At 38.8% G+C, this 25,978-nt stretch overlaps 2 protein-coding genes across 3 annotated transcripts in view; one reads left to right on the top strand and one right to left on the bottom strand.

The window, feature by feature from the left end:
• Window positions 1–2,889, top strand: part of COL6A6 (collagen type VI alpha 6 chain) — a 164,975-nt gene extending 162,086 nt beyond the window's left edge. The window contains exon 37 of the mRNA XM_053903817.1: window positions 948–2,889. Within this exon, the coding sequence (XP_053759792.1) occupies window positions 948–1,140 (193 nt within the window). The 3' untranslated portion in view covers window positions 1,141–2,889. The remainder of the gene's footprint in view (window positions 1–947) is intronic.
• Window positions 2,890–4,561: 1,672 nt separating this feature from the next.
• The window catches only part of PIK3R4 (phosphoinositide-3-kinase regulatory subunit 4), a 77,907-nt gene continuing 56,490 nt past the window's right edge, over window positions 4,562–25,978 (bottom strand). For both annotated transcript variants that reach the window (XM_019436224.2, XM_019436216.2), the window contains 7 exons: window positions 16,117–16,281; window positions 11,761–11,972; window positions 9,974–10,105; window positions 6,938–7,038; window positions 6,285–6,373; window positions 5,866–5,974; window positions 4,562–5,134 (listed from right to left, as the gene is read on the bottom strand). In XM_019436224.2, the coding sequence (XP_019291769.1) occupies window positions 4,964–5,134; window positions 5,866–5,974; window positions 6,285–6,373; window positions 6,938–7,038; window positions 9,974–10,105; window positions 11,761–11,972; window positions 16,117–16,281 (979 nt within the window). In that variant the 3' untranslated portion in view covers window positions 4,562–4,963. The remainder of the gene's footprint in view (window positions 5,135–5,865; window positions 5,975–6,284; window positions 6,374–6,937; window positions 7,039–9,973; window positions 10,106–11,760; window positions 11,973–16,116; window positions 16,282–25,978) is intronic.

Here is a 25,978-nt window from a genome sequence, read left to right as displayed (position 1 = left end):
GTGCTCAGTAAACATAGGTGGCTATTGGCTGCCATACTGGCCAGTGAAGATTATAGGACATTTCCACCAGCACGGTTTTATTGAATAGGTTAGAATTGTAGTATTTGGCTTTTGTGATTATTTGACCTCTCAATCTGGCATTCAAGGCCTTCCAGAGTCTGACCCCAGCTGTCCTTTTCTGTTGAAATATTCATGACCCCCAAACTCTTTATGTGCCTGCCAGACTGGGCATAATTTTTATGTCTCCCATTATATGTAACAGTGCCTTCCATAGAGAGTCAACATTTGGATGGATGGATGGATGGATGGATGAACAGATGGAAGAAGTAAAGAATGGATGGATAGGAGGGAGGGAAGAAAGGAGTGGCATTCATTCATGTTTCCATTAGATAAATGTTTATTGAGTATCCACTATATGCCCTTCTAAGGTTCCTGGGATTGCTAGGATTACATGACATGGTCTTGTGAAATTTTCTGCCTGGGCAGGTAGAATAGAGGAGAATACATCACAAAGAAATTTATAAATAAATAAATACTCAGTGATGTGTTATGAAAAAAGTGAGCATATTGTGCTGGGCATCGAGAAGACTGCAGACTGGGAGAAGAACTATAGATACGGTCATCTCTAATGAGGTACCATTTGACTTCAAATCTGAATAATCAGGAACCAGCCATATGAAGTTCTGGGTGGAACATGTTCTATAAAGAAGAAACTTTGCTGTTGAAATGATCTTGATACTGTGACCAAATGTCTCCTGTCTTATTCTCAGCTTCTGTTAGATCTGCCCAGTGTAAGTCTTTAGTTTCATAGTCTTAATAAAACTACCCTGAAGGGAGGGTGTAGCAAGGAAGGAGATGACAACATTGAGGAAGATGGAATTAACATAGTCTATTAAAGCAGAAATGGCATTTATCTTCTATGATGTTTCTCTTCTTTCGTTGTACAGCTTTGTTCTTGGACCACATAAAGCTGCTCTCAGGGATGCATTGCAGAGAGCCAGATTCTTTCAAGACAAAAAATACCTTTCAAGAGTAGCAAGAGGCAGCAGAGACGATACTGTTCAAAATCTTATCAGAAACACACCCCATACCTTTAAAAATGGAAGAAAGGTGATAAAAACTGCTCCAAGACAACAATGATAAAGGAAGTGCTTGAAGGATTTAGCCTTTGAAAGGATGGTAAGCCTCTGGTCTTGAGTATCTCAGTTCACTGCCATTAACTATGGGCAACTTTTATTTGGATATCCAGCCATATCCAGAGGTCCACTCTGGAGGGCTGGACAAAACACAGATTGTAGATTATCAGGCAGCTTGACCCCTGGCATTCGTTTCTTGTCCATTTCTTTGAGCATTCCTGACAATTCCAGCACTCTGATACTTTCAAGAACTTATTAAAAGATGGAAGAATGAAAGAAATGTTCTGAAAAGTCTAATAGAGACATAATTTGAAGGTAAAATTTAAACATATATATAGGAGCCAATGTTAATTCTTTTGATTGCAGGTCTCTGTTCAGTCCACTTTCTTCAAACCAAGATTTTGTTTTCTATTTAGTACTGTTAAAGGCTCGTCTGTTTAACCAAAGGTTAACGTTCTGAGAGACCCCAACATTTACATTTCGAAATCGATGCTTCTGTGTCAATTTTGATAATTTGACTTCCCGTGATGCCATTTAAATACACCACTGTCTCTGTGTAGAATGGCTAACCTTCTGATAGGCTTGTGCTGGCAGGTCTCCTCCCACCTTCTGCAGTAGTTTGCAGGGACAGAGAAGAAGCAGAGTCATTTTCTCTGCTCCAACTCCTTCCTCCTTAACTCACTGAGAAACTTGTGAATTCCCCCAAAACATAAATAATTGCTTTTGAGCTGGAAGTTCCCTCATGATATAGAGCCTCGTGCCTGGCCATTTTTATGGACTTTTATTCTTTACCATTATTGTCATATATTATTCTTTACTAATCTCTATATTCTTTAGGCAAGAAGAGTCAAGACAACTTGTCATGGGTGAAGCTGTTACTTTTACCCATCAGGTAGCTATTTAGTCAATGGTGAATAGTACCAAACAGGACTGACCGAGATCTAGAGTCTTAAATACATACTGAGTTTGGAAAAGATAAAGTTGTTCATGTTTTAAGCCACAAATCCATCCGGGGCTGCAGAGATGTAAAGAGATTAGAGTAAGTTAAAGCAGGAAGGGTCTTGCAAGTGCCTAGCGTCTAGTAGCATTCTGACAGCTTGCTCCCGCCTTACCCCCCATCAAGATCACATAACTAACTCTTAACCTTTATGAAGGGCTAATATTTCCAACAACTAAATGCCAGAGTAGCATTATTTGAGAACAATGTTTGGACCTTACCTCAAATTCTCAGAGCTGGCTCCAGCGTTGGTAACTATGGCCCTGCTTGGCAGAACCTCTCTTCGGGGCGACGGGGGAGACTTTGCTTGGACGCAGGGGGCAGATGGCTACCGACACCTAAGACCAGTAGGTGATTTTCTTTTCCATATCGCTCTTCATAAAAGCCAGGAAAGAAGGGTCACCTACGCTGTGTTTTAAAACCACTTCTGCCATCCGTACTCAGGCAATTCCATAGACATAGCTCCCAATGTCTTCAGTGGGGGAAGGAGTTAAAATGTCACATTCATACTCAGGAAATAGAGAAGAATAAAGCACATCACGTTTCTTCATATCCTAAGTGGTGCTTCGGAGTTTAGTAAAAATTTATGTTTCAAGTAGAGCAAATTGATGAGCAATATTTAAAAGGTATTTTAAAAGGGATTTTTCTGGTTAACTTTGGATTAAGCAAAAACTGCTATTTACTGCTAGAAATACTTTTAATATGTATTTGTCTATTTTTTTCTGCATTGGTAAGTAAAATACACCAAAAAATTTTGCCCTTGGTAATTGAGATTATTTTAGCAGTTTGGGTCTTTTTAATCCTTAATAGATGAAGGATCTAAAACATACTATAAATACTAAGTTCCTTTTTAAAAAATTCCTTAAAAAAAAAAATATTTTCCATGATTCACCTCTTTCTCCTAAAAGGGAAAAGCAGCAAAAATAAATAAAACCCTATTTAATTTTTTTTTTACACTTACTCATTTTTGAGAGACAAAGCGTGAGCAGGGGAGGGGAAGAGAGAGAGGGAGACAGAATCTGAAGCAGGTTCCAGGCTCTGAGCTGTCAGCACAGAGCCTGATGCGGGGCTCGAACCCATAGATCGTGAGATCATGACCTGAGCCCAAGTCGGATGCTGAACCGACTGAGCCACCCAGGCGCCCCTAAATAAAACCCTATTGAAACCAAGATTCAATAAGCAGTGGTCCTTCTTGGTTTAAACATGTAAATTAATTGACTCTAAAAGACATGCCTCCTATTATCTCTGTACTTGAGCTCTGAGTCAAACATTAAAAAAAAAGTCGAAAAAAGATGCAACTTCAATGTGGCATCAGATTGTAACAGTAACAATTCAATCAAATGACCCCTTTTTTTAAGGGGAGAATTGAAGCGTGAAGAAGAATGGATGGTGGCAAGATCAGGGGGGGAAAGGACTACATCTCCATCGCCCCACTCCATTCTTCCCCTCAGAAGGTTTATCAGTGGTGTGGCTTCACTAATGTCTCCAGGCTTGAAGCCCTTCTCAGCTCAAACAAGTGTCCCCCAACCTCTGCAGACATTAAATCTAGAAACCCCACAGATACGGTCTTAACAGACGTGAAGAGAAACAGAGGCAATGTAACATGACAATGTCAAATTTGCAAATCCTACTGTTCCCCTAGGCTATAAGGCCTCATTGACATCCAGACTCCTCAGACCTTTGTGAATGACAGGGTTTTCTGATGAGTTTAGACAGGTAAACAACAAAACCAAGTGCACTGAATCATGGAGCCATACCTATGCACTGTCATGTACCATAACTGAATCATATAATTACAGAAAATTAAGTTTTTGAAGTATTTAAGTAGTATTTTCCCCCGAGTCAGATTATTTACTTTTTGGTTTACAGACTCATGTAACTAATTTCAAACAGCATAAACCCTTCTGCAAATGGAGGACAGTTAAATGTAGAGAATTAAGTTCATGTACAAATAATAAGTGATAAGCTTGAAGGGTTTATTTTTGCGGGAAAGACCAATTTTGGTCTTTTTCTGGAAGTACAGATTTTTGGCATGTCTTTAACAACTTAATCCTTTCATTTTTCTTTTTCATGCATTTAATAAATAATTGACACTGGATAAAAGCAAGCCGAAGGGCCAACTTTCAGAATTTATACTAAAGCCTATAAAAAATAGTAATGATGGCCAAGGAGAGCCATTCTTCTAGGGTTGATACACAGGAGATCAGTTCTAGTGCTAAATAATACGGCAGACTGTAAAACAGGAAGAAAGATATGATAAAGTAGAAAGAACAAAATACTGAGAGTCCAGAAATGTGGGCATAAGGCCTAGTTCTGTTGCCGATTCTTTGTGACATTGAGTGCCTTATTTCTTGAGAACAAATGCTGCTGGAGAGTTTATTCTTCTGCTAAAGTTTACTGTTAAAAACCAAAAAAACACAAAAAACTCTTAAGATGCTTGAATACATTTTATTGGCTGGTTTGAATAGCAGTTTTAATAGCAAAAATGTGTTTACATTATTACAGCTTATGACCCATCTTTTTTAGTACAAACTTAGATCATAGAAGTCTTAGCATTTTAAATTCCTCACCTCTGTGACATATACAGTAGGAAGTCCCAGATACTGTTGTCTGGCTGATTCTTGCAGAGATAATGTGTAAGTACATTGGTTGAGTGCAACCTTCTTAACCACCTTGGATGGGATCTGTTTAATCATGAGACAGTATTATATAGAGACATAATTTTGAAAATGAAAGAAATGAATCTCACTTCTGTCCTCTAAAAATACCTTTGCTCTCAAGTTACAGTAAACTTATAACTTTATTACAAATTATACAGACCACTAAGTTTTCATTTCCACACCTTAACAATTCCATCTCTAGAAGCAGTTACAATGAAGCCCTGTGTTGTCTGGAAGGTGGCAATGTCCGTGATGATATCGTGGTGTCCCACAGGCAGAGACTCTGGGCCCCTCCGAGGGGTGTCATCGCTTGGTCCCATCTTCTGCTTATTCTGAATCTCCTGTTTCATGGTTAAAAGTCAAGGAGAAAGCCAGAAGTTAAAAGCCTGTACCACACTGTACGTGTTATGAATATTGTTCTTCTGAGACAGGTAGTGGTTGTCTTTAAAGCTAAAACTTCCTATGAGGTAGTCCTCCCTTCACAAAGACAAGGAGCAAAGAGAGTCCAAATGACCTTCTGTTTCCCATGAGTAGTGGCTTACAAAGAGGCCAATCAATAATCTGTGCATATTACCTTTTGCCACCATCAAAAGAAATAAGAGAAAGTATATAATAGAGGGGTGGATGTAAATATGTATCTGTCATAAAGGAAGCTTTCATTCATTTACTGAGCACCTTCTAGGACCCAGGCACTTTCAGGTATGTTACCTCCTTTGAAGTTTTTACCCAACTCAAGAACACAAGATTTGGAGTTCCAACAGCCAGGTCTGAATCCCCAGCTTTGCTGCCTACTACCTGGATGATCTCAGACAAGTTACTTCATGGTGCTGAACTTTCTAATAAAGGTATTTCCTTATAAATTGTTGTAAGGACTGAGCAAGCGTATAAAGTGCTTGCTTCGAGCTAGGTACTTATGTGTGTGCCCTTTATATGTTTATTTACCTTAATAAAAGTTAATTTAAAAATCACAGAAAAGCCCAAAGAAAATAAATGTTCTTCTTAAATACTGCCACTCTTGGCCAAAGTCATTTGTGTGCCTATAGAAATTGAGAGAAAACAAGACTGCTTGTACCTGGACGACTTCAGTGCCTTCAATTATTTTCCTAGAGTAGGACACAGACGAGGAACTAGTACCTCCGGCAACAATGTAGGACCGCTCTGGGTAAGCCAAGTCCCAAAACCTGGGGAAGAGGAAGTAAGTGCTGATAATCTCAGGACGGAGGGAGGAAGTAATGGTCATTAGCTTACATTCATCAATGCATAACTTATTTTCTTTTGCCTTAGGAAAAGAGCTTTTCCTAGCATAGACTAAAATTAGGTACAAATGAAGTATTAACAGCTATCTGTGCAAGATATGGAGGATGTTAAACATGACAACATTGCAAGTATCTAGAATGACCACCCTAGTATTAACCACAGTATCCATCCACATTTTATTATCCTTCTCCTTTTAAAGGATACCTAACTAGGTACACTTATCAGATACTGTACCTTATTTTCATGTCTGAGCCAGCCGTTAGTAGGATGGGATTTCCATCTGCAGGACTACAATAGATACCATGGACACTGTGAGGAACAGGCTTAAAAGAAAGAAACAGGAATCAAATTAAAGATAGCAGTGTATTCCATAAATGGTGTCATTTCTAGTAACAAGTCGAGTGGCAGTGGCTGCTAGGCACCTGGTTAACTGAAGAAATGAGAGACCATTTATGCATATCTTCTATAAGTGCATTGGCTTTATATCATTCTGAATAAAGAGGCAAAACCTGTTCAGCCTCTGAAAACTGCCTATTTGGGATAAGGACTCCAACCAAAGGAGAAATGAACCTCTCCCATCTTTTGTCCCAGTGAAGCACCCATGGTGGTAGCATGACGGTTAAAAGTGTATGTAAGATGGTCATGTTCCAGTTAACCCAGGTTTTTACCGGGCTTCCACAGACACATCACAAACCTCCTGGTACCAGCAACCAAAACACCCAGACATTGGTGAGCCTGAGGAATTGGAAAGCCTCGATGCGGCAATAGCCACTTGATATAATTTAAAACACAACCCAAAAGCCCAACAGATACCAGGTTTGGTAGAGTGTCTGAAAATGCTTATAATGGGGGAAATTCGATTGGCCTAATGAAAACCGGAGACAAACCTGTGACTCAGAGAGTGGTGGTGCATTGCAGGCCCAGAGCATGAATCTTCTGTCGCCAGTCTCCATGTCCCACATAGACACCTCGTTATTGCCCTGCACGGCTAAGGGAAGCACAGGCCAGAACGGTTACTCACACCACAAGCCCACTCTGAGAACTTTCACATCTTGGTAGATAATCCAACTCAGCCTGTGCCTATTTCCATTTTTTCTCATCCTGCAAAAAATGCTCACTAGGACTACTTTTAAATAACACTGTGACCCTGTCACCAGACTGGAGTGCAAAAAAAGACGTTCTTTAATAAACTAATAAATATTTACTGGCATACAGCACAGTGAAAAGAATTGTGGGGTAGAAAGGTGAATCGTAAAGATTCTACCCTCAAGAAACCTACAGTCTAGAAGCAGAGGAAAAATGTATAGACAATGAAAGCAAAAACAACTGCAAAATTCCACCTGAACTCAAGGAAAGGAAAAGATCCCATCCAGTGGGTAAGCATCAATGTCACTCATGGAGAGGTTTCCTCTGGGACTGAAAGAAAAGTAAAGCCGAGCAGATATGAGTGGCATACAGGTAAGTCATTTCAGGCAGAAAGAATGTTTTGTTTTTGCTCATTCCAATTTGTGGGCATCTGGGAAAACGAGTAATCCGTGTGACTGAAGCAAATCGGTGACAGGGAGGAGTGGGAAATGAAGGCAGGGGAAGATTATAGAAAAAGGCAACAGCAAGCCTGAGAAAGACATTATTTTGAGCAGGGCGAGTGATAACACCTCAGGCTTCATTCCTTCATTAATATTTACTGAAGCAAAAATACTTACTATGAGCTAGTCGCTGGCCTACATGCTCAGGAAAATGAGGCAAACAATGGAAAAAATACCGCTTTATAGAACTTACATTCTAATGGGGGCAATAAACCAAGAAAGTGCAAGGCCCTGCATCAGGAATGTGTCTAGTTCGAGGAGAAAGCCCGAAAGCCCATGTGGCTGGGGCCGACTGGGCCTGGGGGAGGAGGAAAAGGCCCGTAGGGCTGGCACGTTCCACTCCCCGCTGCCAGGCTGACCCGTGTGTGCCACATGGACAGGCTCCTTTGCCCTCGGGCTTCTACATGGGTTTGGCCTGTGGTAAACTAACAGCCCCTAAAATAAGTACGTCCTCATCTCCGGAAACTGTGAATGTTACGTTATACGGTAAAGTGACATTGCAGAGATGATTAAGGGCCTTGAGATGGGATTTTCCTGGATTATCCAGGGGAGCCCTGCATACAATCACAGTGTTGTAAGAAGGAGGCAGGCTTGACAGCAGAAGGCAACAGGACAACGGAGCAAGGTGCTACAGTGGTGGCTCTGAAGATGGAAGAAGGGCCCACAAGCCAAGGCAAGCAGCTCCAGAAGCAGGAAAAGAAAGGGAATGGACTCTCCCCTGGGTCCTGCAAAGGTAATGTGACCCTGCTGCCAACTTGGACTCGGCTTAGCAAAACTCATTTCAAACTTCTGGCCTCTGGAACGGTTGTAGAACAAATGTGTATTGGTTTAAGCTACCAACTTTGTGGTAATTTATTACACATAAGAATAAAATGGTCGTAGGAAACAAATACAGGCCTATGGAAGCCCCAGCAGGAGACCAAAGAGATAGATAGAAGCATGTCCCAGCTCAGGCTGGTTGTGTCGCTCCCATCAAAATCCCTGCTCCTCTCAAGGTGGCCTTCTCTATTTATCTTCTTTCCAAACTCCAACATCAAAATCCCTGCTCCTCTCACGGTGGCCTTCTCTATTCATCTTCTTTCCAAACTCCAACATCAAAATCCCTGCTCCTCTCACGGTGGCCTTCTCTATTTATCTTCTTTCCAAACTCCAGTAACCATCCCCTCCCCTCCTGCTGGCACTAGCCCTATTTCATTGTGCTTTTATGATGCCCCTACACCCACACATTCATCAACAGTTCCTCTGAAGATAAATCCTCAAATCATCCTACGCTGGGTATGCCATCTGATTTCTGCTGGAACCCTGACCGATAAAGAAGGTCAGAGAGGTAGCAGGGGCAGATCCCCATGAGGAGTCTGGCTGTAACCTGGAATGGGAAGGTACTGAGTAGCAGAAAGAACAGTCTTGAAGAAGTAAGGATTAAAGCAGGGAGTTACAAGGATACTGCATTAATAGGGACAAGAGGTTATGGTGGCTGGGATGAGAGAGACTGTGATGGAAACAGCAAAAAGTGGTCAGATTCTGAACATTTTAAGTAGCTATAAAAATCTGAATAAATGTGGTATTTAAAGCATGGGATGAGATCAGTGTAGAAGGGTTAAGGACCAAAGACTGAGCCCTAAGGCGGGTGAGGTAGGGCACGATTTAAAAGTCAGAAGGAAGATAAGGTGGAATCAGAAAGTGATGTCCCTGAAGTCAGGTAAGGGATCTATTTCAGAAAGAGAAAACTATCAACTGACCAATGAGTCAGGTAAGAGGCGAGCAGAGTAATGGCCACCAACAGCAGCAGTATATGAGTCGGACTACGTGTATGAGAAGGGACCGGGGAGAGCCTGCATGCAAGACGACCAAGGAGAAGGCATAAGCATAACGAGCTACTATTTATCAAGCACTACATGTGTGCCAGACTGTGTGCCTCACATGTTTTATCTCCAGTTCTTACTAGGAGAATGCCTGGTAAGGGTAGGGAAGGGAAGCTGGCAAGAAACACATCAACAAGAATTGGCAACAGACAAGGATGAGTCAAGGTTTCTAACTTAGATTTCTAGGAAGGTGGTGGCAAAATATTAACAAAAACATGGGAGAAAGAAAACAAATGAGAGGGGAAACAGTGGCAGACGGTAGGTGATGGTGGTGATTAATGAGGTCATTTTTAAAGATAATAAATAAGAAATGACAGATAGTAGTGGTGGGAACTTCCATAATCAGAACAAAACAATCAAGCATTTGGTTCATACATAACATGAAAACTCTGAGAACATGAGTCGTCGCAGCAGGGTATTATGTACTTTCTTTAAAAATCCCCCAACACCTCAAAGCCAGCCCTCTCCATTTTACCTGCAATCACCCAGGACTGATACAGAGGGTGCATTGAGAGGCGTCTGATTCGAGCCCTGAAGGGGTGACAGTGGCTGGAAATTGGCAACTGGAACCTCATGTCCCAGCAAGCCATGGTACCACTGCTTGTACCTTAAAGGGAAAAAAAAGTCAAAAAGATTACCATCTAATGCTTAAAGTACATCAAGCTGCATTTATACAAACAACAAATAGCATTAGCTTTGTGTGAATGTATTTTATTCATTCTTCTCATCTATCTGTCAAGCTATCTCCCTGGTGTCAAAGAGCACTTCCTAGTTGTTAAATACAGATGTGAAGTGCTCATCACAATGCTACTAAACGTAAGCTGAAAATGAATGATTATTACACTGGTATTAATTGCCAAAGGCACTCACAAAAAAACCAAAGGTCTAGAGAAGACATAAACTGAATTTGATAGGTCAAAACGTGCAGAATGCCTTAAATCACCGAAGATGTTTTACTGGCATTCAGTGACCACTTAACCAACCCCACAGGGGCTGCAGCTCTGTAGCTATCATCACATTTCCCTGTGCCCTTGTCTCCAAAACATTCTGGAACCAGGTATGGGTATCCAATCACAGCAGACACTGGGGTGGTCAGTACCTGCACATCTGCCCATGACCAACCCCATAGAGAAGCCCCCCCATCCCAAAAGAATAATGCCAACACTGACACTGAACAGCTGGTCCCGACAGAGGCACACAGTGTCGTCTTGGACTGGTCTCCAATTCTAGCAGAGATACTGGGATCAGAAAAAGACGCAGGATGACAGGGTTCCTCAGTCACCCTGCCCCACTCCAGGACAATGGCTCCAACAGCCACAGGCTGTGTTGGCTCAAAGTTGATCAGGGTACCTGAGAGCCATCATTGCCATTTACTAATTTGTGCAGTTTCATATCTACTTTTGTGGGCCTGGCGTCACATCCTCCTGCACCTGTGCAGTTTACTCACACAAAAGGCAAACACAATGTATTCCACATAAACTATATATTAAAAAGGAGAGGGCATATACTTAACAATTTCCTAATGTCATTCAGGGAATCTAGAAACCAAAATTCAAGGACAACAGATTATAATTCTTCAGAAAGAGTGCCAAGTGGGAGAAAATAAGATGTGATACATTTTCAAGGGGCAGGTTCAAAGCCCTATGGGGCAAAACGTGAAACTAAAACAGAGGAAAGCAGTCAGCAAGATCACATGGTACACCTTCACCTCCGAGAAAAGGAGGGCAAAGAGGAATAATAAGGCAAGAAACCAGTGCTTAGCTCTTCTCCAGTACCAGGCCCCGTGATGGATGCTTTTACCTCATTAAATCCTCAAAGCAGCCCTTGAATGGATTAGCCCATTTGAAGATGAGGCTCCTGAAACTCAGAGAGTTGTGCGGCTTGCCTGGGGTTATTGGAATTTGAAACGGAGTCTGACCGAACTCAAATGCTCTCATGCATGAACCAAGCCTGCTGCTTCCCTGGCAGGATAACAGAATGCCAGCAAATCTGATCACTATAATGATTATAAAGTAAAGAGGCTCATTTAAGAACAAAGAGAAAAAGGAAATGTGCATGCGTTGAGATACTGCTATCACTCTTTCAAATCTGATTTTTAATGGAAAAAAATTAAATTTCAAAAGATTATAACATAATAACCATTCAAAAAAGGAGATGGGAAAAAATTACCAGTGCGGAAAAAGGAAAAAAACTTTCACAAGAAGGCAATTCCAGACCTTAGTGGCATTCACAACCCAGTCAATGACTTCAAAGTCAGCTCACCAATGCAGAGCCAACACTGGTGGATGTCCACAGCAAAGGAAGTGATGAGGCCTGACTTCAGATCGTGCTTCAGAGTCCATGCATTGCTTGAAGACCGGAGGTCCCAACCAACGAGAGAGCCATTCACAGTGGCATAGGCCAGAACAGACTGTGCCCCAGAGTTGAAGTGATGCATATCCACGACACAGCCATCATCCTTCTGGTCTAGCATTCTAAAGAAATACACAAAGCAAAAGGCAAAAACTTTTCCAGTCACTGAAAACATAACACCGGCCTCCATTTAAGATGAATTTATTCTAAGCATAGTCAAGAAATAACTCTGATCCATCAAGCCAATGATGCCTGAGGCATTTTTTAATGTATGTTTATTTTTGAGACAGAGACAGAGCATGAGCAGGGTAGGGCAGAGAGAATGGGAGACACAGAATCCGAAGCGGGCTCCAGGCCCTGAGCTGTCAGCACAAGGCCCGATGCGGGGCTCGAACTCACAGACTGTGAGATCATGACCTGAGCCCAGATCGGACGCTCAAACGACTGAGCCACCCAGGCGCCCCGAGGCATTTTTAAAAATAACTTCGGACTTACAGAAGAGTTGCAAAAATAGTACAGAAAATTCCTGTGTATCCTTCACCCATTTTCCCCTCGTGTTAATACCTTACATAACCACAGAACATTTATCGAAACTAAGAAATTAATCTTAGTACAATACTAGTAAAATACAGAACATATTCGGATTTTTATTAGTTTCCACTTGTGTCCTTTTACTGTTCTGGGATCCAAAACAAGATACCACATGGCATTGAGTTGTCATGTCTTTTTCAATCTGACCTTCAGTCTTTATCTTTCATGATTCTGATATTTTTGAAGACTATAGGTTATGTTATAGAGTGTTGCTCCATTTGAGTTTGCCTCATGTGTTCTCACAAACAGACTCAGTTTATACCTTATTGGGAAGGAGACCATGAAATAACATCCTTCTCAGTGCACGTATGAGCAAGTACCTGATATTAATTAGTTAATTAATAGTACCTTGATCATTTGACTAAGGTACTATCTGCCAGGATTCTCCACCATAAAATTATTTTCCATCTATAACTACTCAATCTTTAAAAAAAAAATACTTCTGAGACAGTGTAAAAATCCTGTTTCTGCTTAAAATTTTGTCCACACATTTTAGGATCCATTGATAGACCATATCTATGGTGTTCTAATGGTGACTATGTCCCTCATTCCTTCTATACTTATTGATTAGAATTTTTCTATAAAGAACTGTCATTTCTTTCCCATTATTTATTTACTTATTTATTATCAGTATGGGCTCATACACATTTATTTTATCCTGTGAGCTATAACCCAATACTATTGTTATCTGCTTTGTTGCTCAAGTTGTTCCAACTCTGGCCACAGGAAACTCTCTCAGGTTGGTCCCAATGCCCTTTCAATGTGCTTTTTTGAACCAATTCCTAACTTTCTGGCAGCACAAGATTCATCCTGCGTATTCACTGCCCCAGCTCTGGGCAACCAGTTCTGCAAGGAACCCTGGTTCCTTTTATGGAAAAATAGTATTTAAAAACCAAGGTCTGCGTGCTAAGTGCTCACTGCTATGGGGACGTGTCCCTGCTCCAGTCTCTTAATATGTATACTATACCTCATACCAACATGCATATGTGTACTTCTATATCTTTTTATGTGTATGTGTACATATGTATACAAACACACACACACACATGCATATACATATATCATGAGTTCATACTCACACTGAATCCAGATTGATATCTATCCAGCACCAGAGTTCATTCTAGCCATCTCCCTTTTCTTATTTATAACCTTAGTATACAGCTAAGTAGGTTTGGAATTGATAAAACACACTCCTGTGAAAGCCAACTAGAACACAGTGTCTGAGTTCAGTTCCTTCGGTCATTAGCCTTGCAGTATCCAACTGAACCACTTTTTCCAAAGATATTAGGTTGGCTCCTTTATTGCCCACAGTCTTCACTGTGACTATAGGATTCATCTGTATACAATGAGATTGATTTATCATAGACAGCATTCTACCTTTCCTCCTATATTGGGTTGACTTTTTTTTTTTTATAACTTACATACAATAAAATTCACTCTTTGTGATACAGAGTTCTGTGCATAATGACAAATGCATAGCCATGTACCTTCTACCACAGAACCACAGAGAACAAGTCCACAGGCCAAAAATTATCTTGTGCAGGCCCCTTTGTAGTCAGCTCCTACCCCATTCCCAACCTGTGACTACTACTAATTTCATTTCTTCCCTATAATTTTATGGTTTCCAGAATATCACAAAAAGTTGGAAACATACAAAAAATAGCCTTTTGGGTCTGACTTCTTTCATTAGCAAAAAGGATTTAGGATGCATTGGTTATTGCATGATTCCATAATTTATTCCTTTCATTACTGATAATATCAAATTCCTTTTTTTTTTTTTTTTTAATGTACTGTTCCATTATATGGGTGTATCTATTTTTTCAAGCTGAGGCATTTTTAAGCTAAAAAGAATATAATAAACACACTGGCCAGCCTCCCTGATCGGTACATATCAGGCTTTTGCAGCATACACTATTTTAGTTTTATCTCTTGGATCGGGAGTCAGCAAACATTTTCTGTAATGAGCCAAATAGTAAATATTTTAGGCTTCGCAAGTCACATATCTCTACTGCATATTTATTTTTTTTTTTACAATCTTTTGAAAACGCAAAAAGTATTCTTAGCTATGGGCCATACTGCAGGCTACAGTTTGCTGACCTCTGTGTCTTAGATAAACAACTTAAACATTCTAATACTTCCGCTGGAGGGATGATGAAAAGTCCAAATGCCAAATAAAATGTGAAAAGGTGCTATAAATCCTAATTATTAAAAGTCATGACAACAGATCTGACTGAATGAAGCAAACCAAAGGGGAAAAAAAAAAAAAAAAAGATTCATGGCTAGGTTTCTTTGAAGCAACTGCTGCCAGGCAGACTGAAATCTAAACATTCTGGCACAGTCTCCCAATCTGTGTCGTCCATGTTTGCTCAGGGTTAAGACAGTAACATTCACAGTGAAAAGTGCTGTCGGCTGAGTGGCACCTGTGGAAGGAGTGCGCATGTCTCTGTGTGTGTCCTGCCAGCACAGTCATCACACAACACAATCTGCCAACAGCTCTTTGTTAATTTACATGGATCTCACTAGGTACACTGCTGTACAGCCATCCTCTGCTGAAACAGTTTTAAAGAAAACTGGCAGGTGGTTGTTTAGTTAAAGACAATATATAATATGTCCTAGACGAGAGCTGCCCACATCTGTTTGGTGAATGTGTTAAAAATAATACACATTTTTAAGTGCAAAGGCAAAACAAAATTATAAGCAAACAATAACACAATAAAGTCCTAGATGATCCAACATACATCCTTTTCTTCTTCAGCTACCCAATGGCCATACCTTACAATCCACTTACCTGTAAGAACCTGCTCATTCTACTTTCTTCCTGTGAGATCCACCCCCCCTGCCTGCCACGCCCTTCTCAACCACCCTGCTTTGGCTGGCTAACTCACATCTGGTCTCACCTCCTCCAGGCCTTGTTTCCTACCCCTGCAAGCTGGCTCCAGCTGTCCCTGTAACACTGGCACATGATCACACTGCAAGTAAAATCATCTGTTAACTGTTCTGTCTCTTCCATTAGACTGTAGTGTCTTAGAGAGCATAACATATCTTATTTGTATTTGTAATCCTTAGTGCGTAGCACCTACTCGTCAGTTGAAAATCTGTTCTGCTTTATCTTTAAAATCACTTACCTTGTATGTGTTTAATCTGTGGGCAACTACAATTTGTAAGAAGTGAGGAAGTTCTTAAGTAAAACCAGCCAGTATTTTGTTTTCAAATGATAAGCAAGTCAGTGCTGACTAAAAGCAGCACTCCATTTCCCATCAACATCAGACAATTTAATGCCAAGTAAAGATGCTGACAACGTTTGCGTTTTCTTTGATGAAGAACATTCACATTCTAAAAATCAGCCAGCCAGACTCGTGCTTTTCATAGTTGAAACAGAAGATGTAGCCAATAATTAGGTTATTCAAACAGATTCCAGCCTGGGATGAGCCGCAAGTTCAAAGTTGCCCTTCTGACCTTTTGACAGAAAGTAAGACATGCAGACACCGTTTTCTGAAATTAACTACATGTGACAGATTTGGGCTGGAAACACAGTTTTATTTATTTCATGTGCTTAAAAAAAAAAAGGTAGTACTATCTAATAGGTCCTCAGTTGATCCAAACTACACTGGCAAGGTAGGGTTAAATTACCCTAGTGCATTAAATGCAGTTTAAAAAAACACAAAAGATCGATACCTGCTTTGCAGAGGTTGAATCTTAGGAGACTTTGGCAGCTTAGAAGCTTCAATTGCAAGAAGCTGGACGGCACCATTGTCAGCCGCAATGGCTAAGTAGTGGGACCCCTGGCAGAATGTAAGTGTCTTGACACGTCCTCCAATTCGGCTGTATGTAAGAATAGATCTGCACAAAAGAAAACAGATTACATTTCTGCAAGGGCCACAAGAGCATTTATTAATGCTGATATTAAATAAATATCCACATGGCTATCAGCCAACGAAAGTACTACTTTGAGGTCTGTTTCACCTCCTTGCTCTCATAACTGAAGAATCCCTCTCAAAAACACTGGCACAAAATCACCTTTTCTTCTCATATTTTTAAATGGCCATCCCCACACACTTCCCTCCTATCACATAAGGCCCGCCCATCCTCCTCTCACTCTGGAGCTCCCATACTTGACTGTCCTCATCTAGTTCTCCTGCCACTCTTGCAATACCTTAAACCCTATTCTTGCACCCTTCAGTAATTCTGTAATTCCTAGGATGCAGCCTGACACAGCAGGAAATGGCTTTGGGATCAAAGACCTGAATTCCTCTTCTTACTACCCATAAGACTTGGTCAAGCCACTTCCCTGCTCTGTGTCTCAGTTTACTCATCCACAAAACAGGACTGCCCTATCTTTTCTACTTGGAACACAGTGAAGCTCAAATAATATATAAATCATAAAACACTCATAAATGTAAAATATTGTAATATTCAGTTTCTCCCACACACGTGCTGACCTCTCAAGCTGTCTACTCTCTTTTCTCAAATTCACTGCCAAACTTCTTGAATACATCATTTACACAGGGTGTTTCCCACTATCACCAATTCCTTCCTTCAGTACCTCAGTACCCGCTTCATAAGGCACATATACCTACCTCTAAGGGGCCATACTCCTAAAAGATCACAAGCCCCTAATTCATCAAATGTATTCATCTCTGTCTTTTCTATTTCATTTTATAATACAAGCTAATACATATTACAAAAAAATTAATAAAATACAGAAAAGAGGCACCTGGGTGGCTCCGTCAGTAAAGCGTCCAACTCTTGGTTTCGGTGCAGGTCATGATCTCATGATTCATGAGATCAAGCCCCGCATCAGGCTCTGCGCTGACAGTGCGGAGCCTGCTTAGGATTCTTTCTCCATTTCTCTGCCCTTTCCCCACACTTTTTTTCTCTCTCTCTCTCAAAATAAATTTTTTTTTAAATACAAAAAAGAATACAGAAAAGTAAAAACATAATTCTACCACTCAGAGAGAGGCACTACTAACCTTTTGTTATATATCCTTTTAAAGGGTTTTTTTTCTATGCATACTACAATATATTCATATTTGCTTCTTAAATAAATATGGAATATGTTGTATTTTTTTATTAATCTCTAGTTCACTTTTTCTTATTCACAGCTTTGTTGTGAGAAAATACCATAAAGTATAATATTTGACAGTAAATAATTCAGTGATTTTCATATATTAACAGAATTCTGCAGATGATCAGTATCTAATTCTGCAACATTTTCATCATTCCTAAGGAAATCCACATCACACCCATCAGCATTCACTCCTCATTTTCCTCTCCCACCAGCCCCTGGAAACAAATTTGCTTAAATTTGCTATGAGTTTGCCTATTCTGGAGATTCCATATGAATGTAGTCCTATATTACATGGCCTTTCATATCTGGCTTCTTTCACTTAACATAGTGTTTTCAAGGTTCACCCATTCCTTTTTACAGCCAACTATTATTCCGTTGTATGGAATACCATATTTTGTGTATCCATTATCAGCTGATGAACATTTGTGTTGTTTCTGCCTTTTACCTACTATGAATAATGCTCCTATAAACATTTCCACATAAATGTCTGGACATACTTCTCAAACATAGTGCCTACAGGACCCCAACCGGTATGGTAGATGAGTAAAGAGAGCCAAGGACTAGCTGGGAGAGAAAAAAATTCCAGCATTACTCAGTCTCTTGCATTTGCTTGCTTGCTTGCTCTCTCTCCCTCTTTTTTGATACTGAGATATAATTTACCCATCATAAAATTCACTCTTTTAAGACTGACACTATAGTCACTAAGTTTTATAACTGTTACCATTATCTAATCCCCAAAAAACCCCATACGTATCAGCAGTCATTCCCCATCCTCTATACCCCAGCTCCTGGCAACTGTAAACCATCCGTGACTTACAATTTTTTTACTTTATGATGGTGTGAAAGCAACAGGCATTCAGATGAAACCATACTTCAAACTTTGAATTTGATCTTTTTCTTGCTAGTGACATGCAATACGATTTTCTCATGATGCTGACCAGTGGCAGGAAAGCCACAACTCCCAGGCTGCCAGGTGACCATGAGGGTAAAAAACCCAATATACTCGGGCACCTGGGTGGCTCAGTCAGTTGAGCATCTGACTCTTGATTTCAGCTCAGCTCATGGTCTCATGGTTCATGGGATCGAGCCCTGCAATGGGCTCTGCGATGATGACACTAATCCTGCTTGGGATTCTCTCTCTCCTCTCTCTCTGCCCCTCTCCACCTCAAAATAAACAAACATTAAAAAAGACCTGATACACTTACAACCATTATGAACCCCTACAACCGTTCTGTTGGTCTTTCAGTATTCAATAAATTACATGAGATTATTCAACACGGTATTATCAAATAGGCTTTATGTTAAAATGATTTTGCCTAACTGTAGGCTAATGTAAGTGTTCTAATTCTAAGCACATTTAAGGTATGTGAGGCTAAGCTACGATATTTGGCAGGTTAGGTATATTGAATGCATTTTTGACTTATGATATTTTCAAGTTATGATGGCTTTATCAGAACATGACCCCATCATAAACTGAGGAAGGTCTGTACTAATCTTTCCATCTCTGTGGATTTGCCTAAATTTGCCAAAATTTCATTTAAGTCGAATCATACAATACGCTAGCTGACCTGTGGATCAGGCTTCTTTCCCTTAGCATAATGTTTTTGCAAGGTTATCCATGTTGTGGCATGTGCCAGCATTTCATTCCTTTTTATGGCTAAATAATACTCCATTGTATGGATACGCCACATTTATTCATTCAACAGCTTATAGACATTGTGGCTTGCACTTTTTGGCCATTATGAATAATGCTGCTGCAAACATGTATGTTCAAATTTTCATGTGAACAAGTGTTTTCAACTCTCTTGGGTTTATGCCTACGAGTGGAACTGAGGGGTCATTAGGTAACTCTATGCTTAACGTTTGAGGAACTGTCAAACTGATTTCCAGTTACCTCACCATTTTACATTCCTACCAATAATGTATGAAGGTACCAATTTCTCCACATCCTCTCCAGCACTTGTTATTATCTTTGATTATAGCCCTTCTAGAGGGTGTGAAGTGGCATCTCACTGTGGTTCTGTTTTGCATTTCCCTAGTGACTAATCATGTGGAGCAGCTTTCTGTATACTTATGGGTCCTAACTGGAGAAACATCTATTTGAATCCTTTATTTTTTAATTGTCCTTTTATTGTTGAGTTAAAAGAGTTCTTTGTATTTTCTCTGTATTTATATTTACAAGTATTTCTCTCATTCTGTGGTTTGTCTTTTACTTTCTTGACAGTGTCCTTTGAAGCACAAATGTTTGTAATTTTGATGAAGTCTCTTTTTTTTTATTTTGGTCACGTGTGCTTTTGAAGTCATTTTTTAGAAACTCCTGCCTAATCTAAGGTCATGAATAGTTACATGCATATATTTTACAGATTAGCTCTTATATTTAGGTCTATGATCCCTTTTGAAAAATTCACGGAAATTCATCCTTTTGCATATGGATAACCAGAAGCATTTGTTCATGCTATTCTTTCCTCCATAGAACTGTCCTGGCATCCTTGACAAAAAACAATGATCATAAATGTATTTTTGCAGGTCAGTTCTGTTCCACTGATTTTTATATTTATCTTTATGTAATACTATCCTGACTAATGTAGCTTTGTAGCAAATCTCCAAGTCTGAGTTTTCCAACTTGGTTCTTTCAAGAGTATTTTGGCTATTTAAATCATCTGCATTACTTTATGAATTTTAGAATCAGGGTGTCAATTTCTGCAAAAAGTAAAAAAAAAAAAAAGACAACTGAAAATTTCACAGGGATTGCATTGAATCTGTAGGTCAATTTGGGGAGGATTGCTATCTTAATGTTAAGTATCCCATTATTCCATTAAATGAACATAGGCTGTCTTTCCATTTATTTAGATCTTCTATAATTTCTTTCAGTGATGTTTTATGGTCTTCAGTATACTATAGTTTTCAGTACTTTTTTGATAAATTTATTCCTATTCTTTTTGATGCTATTGTAAATGGAATTCTTTTCTTAATTTCACCTTTGGATCAATCATTGTTAGCACAAAGAAATGCAGTTGGTTTTTGTATATACAAATACAGCATCATCTTGTATTTTGCAACTTTGCTGAACTCATTTGTTCTATTAAGTTTTTCTTTTTATTGCTTAAGATGGTCTATAAACAAGATTATGCTGTCCGCAAATCGAGATAGTTTTACTTTTTCCTTTCCAATCTGTATGCTTTTCATTTCTTTTCCTTATCTAATTGCTCTAAAAACTCCAGTATGGTGCTGGATGGAAGTGGCAAGAACAGACATCCTTATTTGGTTCCTCATCTTAAGGAGAAAGCTTTCAGTCTTTCACCATTAAGTTTGATGTCAGCTGTGGTCATCTATAACTAGTTTGTTGAATTGTTTTTAATCATAAAAGGGGGTTAGATTTTGTCAAATGCTTTCTGTTAAGATGATCGACATCTTCATCCTTTGTTCTATTAATAGGATATATTCCTAAATTGATTTTTGTAGGTTGCACAAGGCTTGCAGTCTTGGGATACACTGAACTTAGTCATGTTATATAATCATTTTAATATGCTGGATTCAGTTTACTAGTATTTAGCATTTTTATGCTTCTATTAACTATGGGTCTTGGTCTGTTGTTTTCTTGTGACATAATTGTCTGGTTATGGCATGACGATAGTACTGGCCTTATCGAATGAGTTAGCAAATGTTCCCTCATCTGTTTTTTGGAAGAGTTTTTGAAAGATGGGTGTTATTTCATTAAGTGTTTGGTAGAATTCACTATGAAACTGTATCCTCCTGGGCTTTTCTTTGTGGGAATTTTTTTTTAAAATAACTAATTAAATATTTTATTATAGGTCTATTCAGATTTTCTATTTCTTTTTTTAAACTTGTTTTGTTTATTTATTTTTTAAATTTACATCCCAATTAGTTAGCATATAGTGCAACAATGATTTCAGGAGTAGATTCCTTAGTGCCCCTTACCCATTTAGTCCATCTCCCCTCCCACAGCCCCTCCAGTAACTCTCAGTTTGTTCTCCATATTTATGAGTCTCTTCTGTTTTGTCTCCCTCCCTGTTTTATATTATTTGTGTTTCCCTTCCCTTATGTGCATCTGTTTTGTCTCTTAAAGTCCTCATATGAGTGAAGTCATATGATTTTTGTCTTTCTCTGACGGACTCATTTCACTTAGCGTAATACCCTCCAGTTCCACCCATGTTGTTGCAGATGGCAAGATTTTATTATTTTTGATTACTAATACTTCATTATATATATATATATATATACATATACATATATATACATATATATATGTATATATATGTATATGTATATATATATATACACACACACACACACACCACATCTTTATCCATTCATCCATCGATGGACGTTTGGGCTCTTCCCATACTTTGGCTATTGTTGATAGTGCTGCTATAAACATGGGGGTGCATATGTCCCTGTGAAACAGCACACCTGTATCCCTCGGATAAATGCCTAGTAGTGCAATTGCTGGGTCGTAGGGTAGTTCTATTTTAGTTTTTTGAGGAACTTCCATACTGTTTTCCAGAGTGGCTGCACCAGCTTGCATTCCCACAGATGTTCTATTTCTTATTTCTTAAGTCATTTTTGGCAGCTTGTGTCTCTCTAGGAATTTATCCATTTCATCTAGGTTATCGAATTTGTTGACATACAATTGTTCACAGTATTCCATTCATAATTCCGTTTATTGTCACATCAGTAGTAATGTCTCCTCTTTCATTCCTAATTTTAGTAATTTGAGTCCTCTCTCTTTTTTATATTAGTTACTGTAGAAGAAGTTAGTTTTCATCTTTCCAAAGAACCTTTGGTTTTGTTGATTTTTCTCCTCCATTCTTCTATTTTCTATTTATTTCCTCTTTAGTATTTCCTTCCTTCTACTTGTTTTGGGTTTCCTTTGCTCTTTTAACTAGTTTCCTAAGGTTAAGGCTAAGTTATTGATTTGAGATCTTTCTTCTTTTGTGGGTTCCTGGGTGGCTCAGTCAGTTAAGCATCCAACTCTTGATTTTGGCTCATGTCATGATCTCATGGTTCATGGGATCAAGCCCCGTACGGTGCTCCACACTGACAGCATGGATACTGCTTGGGATTCTCTCTCTCCCTCTCTCTCTCCCTGCTTCTCCCCAAAGCTTGTGCACTCTTGCACTCTCTCAAAATAAACTATTAAAAAAAAAAAATCTTTCTTTTTACATATAGATTTTACAGCTATAAACTTCTCTCTGAACACTCCTTTAGCTGCATTCCATAAGTTTTGAATGTTGTATTTTCATCTTCATTCATTTAAAGTATTCTCTAACTTCCTTTTGAATCACTGGTTATTTAGCCATATGGTGTTTAATCTCCACATATTTGTCAATTTCTCAAATTCCTGTTACTGGTATCTAGTTTCATCCCTCTGTGGTTAAAGAACATATATGTTGGTATGTTTCTATCCTTTTAAATCACTGAGACTTCTTTTACGGCCTCATATATGGCTTGATCTGGAAAGTGTTCCACATGGACTTGAAAAGAATTTGTATTCTGCTACTGCTGGGTAGAGTATTCTATTAAAATCTGTTAGATCTGATTAGTTTATGTTGTTGATCAAGTCTTCTATTTTCGTTGCTGATCTTATACCTACTTGTTCTATCTGTCTATATCTACCTATATTGAAAGCAGAGTACTAAAGTCTCAACTATTGTGGAATTATCTTACTTTTCCCTTCAATTCTGTCAGCTTTTGCTTCATTTGGGGGATCCATTATCAGGTGCATGTGTTTGCAATTGTTTTGTTTTCCTGATGCACTAACCCTTTTACCATAATAAAATGTCCTTGTTTATCTATAGTAGCAATTTTTGTCTAAGGTTTATTTTTTCCAATATTAATATTGCTGTTCCAGCCCTCTTTTAGGTACTGTTTGTATGGTACACCCTCTTTAGTCCTTTTAATTTCAACTAATTTGTGTCTTTGGATCTAAAGTATAGCTCTTGTACATGGGTCATAGCAACATTTTTCTAGATATGTCTCCTGAAGCAAGGGAAACAAAAGCAAAAATAAACTATGGGGACTACATTAAAAAGAAAAAAAAAAAAAAAAAAAAGCACCTGCACAGCAAAGGAAATAATCAACAAAACTAAAAGGCAACCTCAGGAATGGGAAAAGATATTTTAAAATGACATATCCAATAAAGGGTTAGTATCCAAAATATATAAAGAACTTACACAACTCAACATACAAAAAAAACAAATAATGGGCAGAAGACATGAATAGACATTTTACCAAAGAAGATATACAGATGGCCAACAGACACATGAAAAGATGCTCAACATCACTCATCACCAGGGAAATACAAATCAAAACCACTAGGAGATATCACCTCACACCAGTCAGAATGCCTAAAATCAAAAACAAAAGAAACATCAAGTGTTGGTGAAGATGTGGAAAAAAAGGAACCCACATACACTGTTGGTGAGAATACAAACTGGTGCAGCCACTGTGAAAAACAGTACGGAGGTCCCTCAAAAAATTAAAAATAGAACTACCCCTATGGTCCAGGAATTGCACTACTGGGTATTTATCCAAAGAATATGAAAATACTAATACAAAAAGATATATGCAGCCCCATTTTTACTGTAGCATTATTTATAATAGCCAAAATATAGAAGTAGCCCAAGTGTCCATTGATAGATGAATGGATAAAGCTGTGGTAAATATACACAATGGAAATACTACTCAATTCAAAGCATAAACTCTTCCAGAGAAAGACAATTACCGTACGATTTCATTCATATCTGCAACTTAAGAAACAAAATAAAAAAAGGAGACAAACCAAAAACAGATTCTTAACTATAGAGAACTGATGGTTACAAGAGGGGAGGTGGGTAGAGAGATGGGTGAAATATGCTGAAGGGGATTAAAGTACACTTAGAATGAGCACTAAAATGTATAAAACTGTTGAATCACTGTAGTGTACACCTAAAACTGATATAACACTGTATGTTAACCGTACTGGAATTAAAATGCTTTAAAATGAAAAAATAAATAAAAATAAAGTGTGTCTCTTGTAGACAGCACATAGTCATTTCAGGTTTTTTTCATACTTTCTGCCAAATCTGCCTTTTGATTACATTTATATGATTGTGAATAAGGCAGGATTTATGTCTGACATTTTGCTATTTGTTTTCTGTCTTACAGGTTTTGTTGTTATTCTTGTTGTATTCCTCCATTACTGCTATTTTGTGTGTTAAAAATATATTTTCTAGTATACCGTTTTAATTCCCTTGTTTCTTATATAACATGTTTTTGACAAGTTTTTTTCCCAGTGGTTTCCCTGGGAAATACATGTGACATCTAAAGATGATCAGATTAATACTAATTTCATTAATACATAATAACTTTGTTCTAATATCTCTCTGTTCCCCCCTCCCTCTTCTGTACTTTTATTGTCACACAAACTCTGTATATACCACAAGCCCATAAACACAGTTTTATTATTATTTATGTGGTCATCTTTTAAATGAGACAGCAGGTTAAGAGTTACAAAAATAATTTGTACTTGTATATTTATTTATAAATAGTATTTACCGTTATCAATGTTCTTTATTTCTTCATGTGGATTCAAATTACTGTCTTATGCCCTTTTCTTTCAGCACAAAAAACACCTTTTAGTATTTCATTTAGGGGATAGCTCCTAGCAGTAAGTTCCGTATTTTTATTTACCTTGGAATGTCTTAATTTGTCCTTTGTTTTTGAAGGGCAATTTTGCTGGATATAGAATTATCAGGGGCACCTGGGTGGCTCAGTCGATTAAGCGTCTGACTTCGGCTCAGGTCTCACAGTCTATGAGTTCGAGCCCTGCATCGGGCTCTGTGCTGACCGCTCAGAGCCTGGAGCCTGCTTCGGATTCTGTGTCTCCCTCTCTCTCTGCCCCTCCCCTGTTCATGCTCTGTCTCTCTCTGTCTCAAAATAAATAAAAACATTAAAAATTTTTAAAAGAATTATCAGCTGACAGTCTTCTTCTTTCAACACTTTCAATATGTCATCCCACTGACTTCCAGTCTCCATCATTTCTGATGAAATGTCAGCTGTTAATCTTATTGAGGGTCCCTCATATGTGATAAGTCAGTTTTCTCTCACTGCTTTCAAGATGCTGTCTTTCAACAGTATACTTATCATGTGTCTAATATGGCTCTCTTTCATTTTCATCACACTTGGAGTTCACTGACCTTCTTAAATGTGTAGATTAATGTTTTCCACCAAATCTGGGGAATGCTTAGCCATGTGTCTTCAAATATTCTTTCTGCTCCTTTTTCTCTCTCCTTGCCTTCTAGGACCCCTCCTATGTCTATGTTGGCATTCTGCAGGCCTATGGGGCTCTGTTCATTTTTCCTTATTCTTTTTTAGATCCTCTGATTGGATCATGTCAACTGATCTATCCTCAAGTCCCTGATTTTTTCTCTTGCCAGTTGAAATCTGTTCATCCTCTCATGTGACTTG

The sequence above is a fragment of the Panthera pardus genome, unplaced genomic scaffold (genome assembly GCF_024362965.1).
Source record: "Panthera pardus isolate Hobbes unplaced genomic scaffold, ASM2436296v1 HiC_scaffold_16, whole genome shotgun sequence".
In the NCBI taxonomy this organism is placed as follows: domain Eukaryota; kingdom Metazoa; phylum Chordata; class Mammalia; order Carnivora; family Felidae; genus Panthera; species Panthera pardus.
The sequence above is the reverse complement of the archived record's forward strand: the minus strand, read 5'-3'. Positions and strand labels throughout refer to the sequence as shown.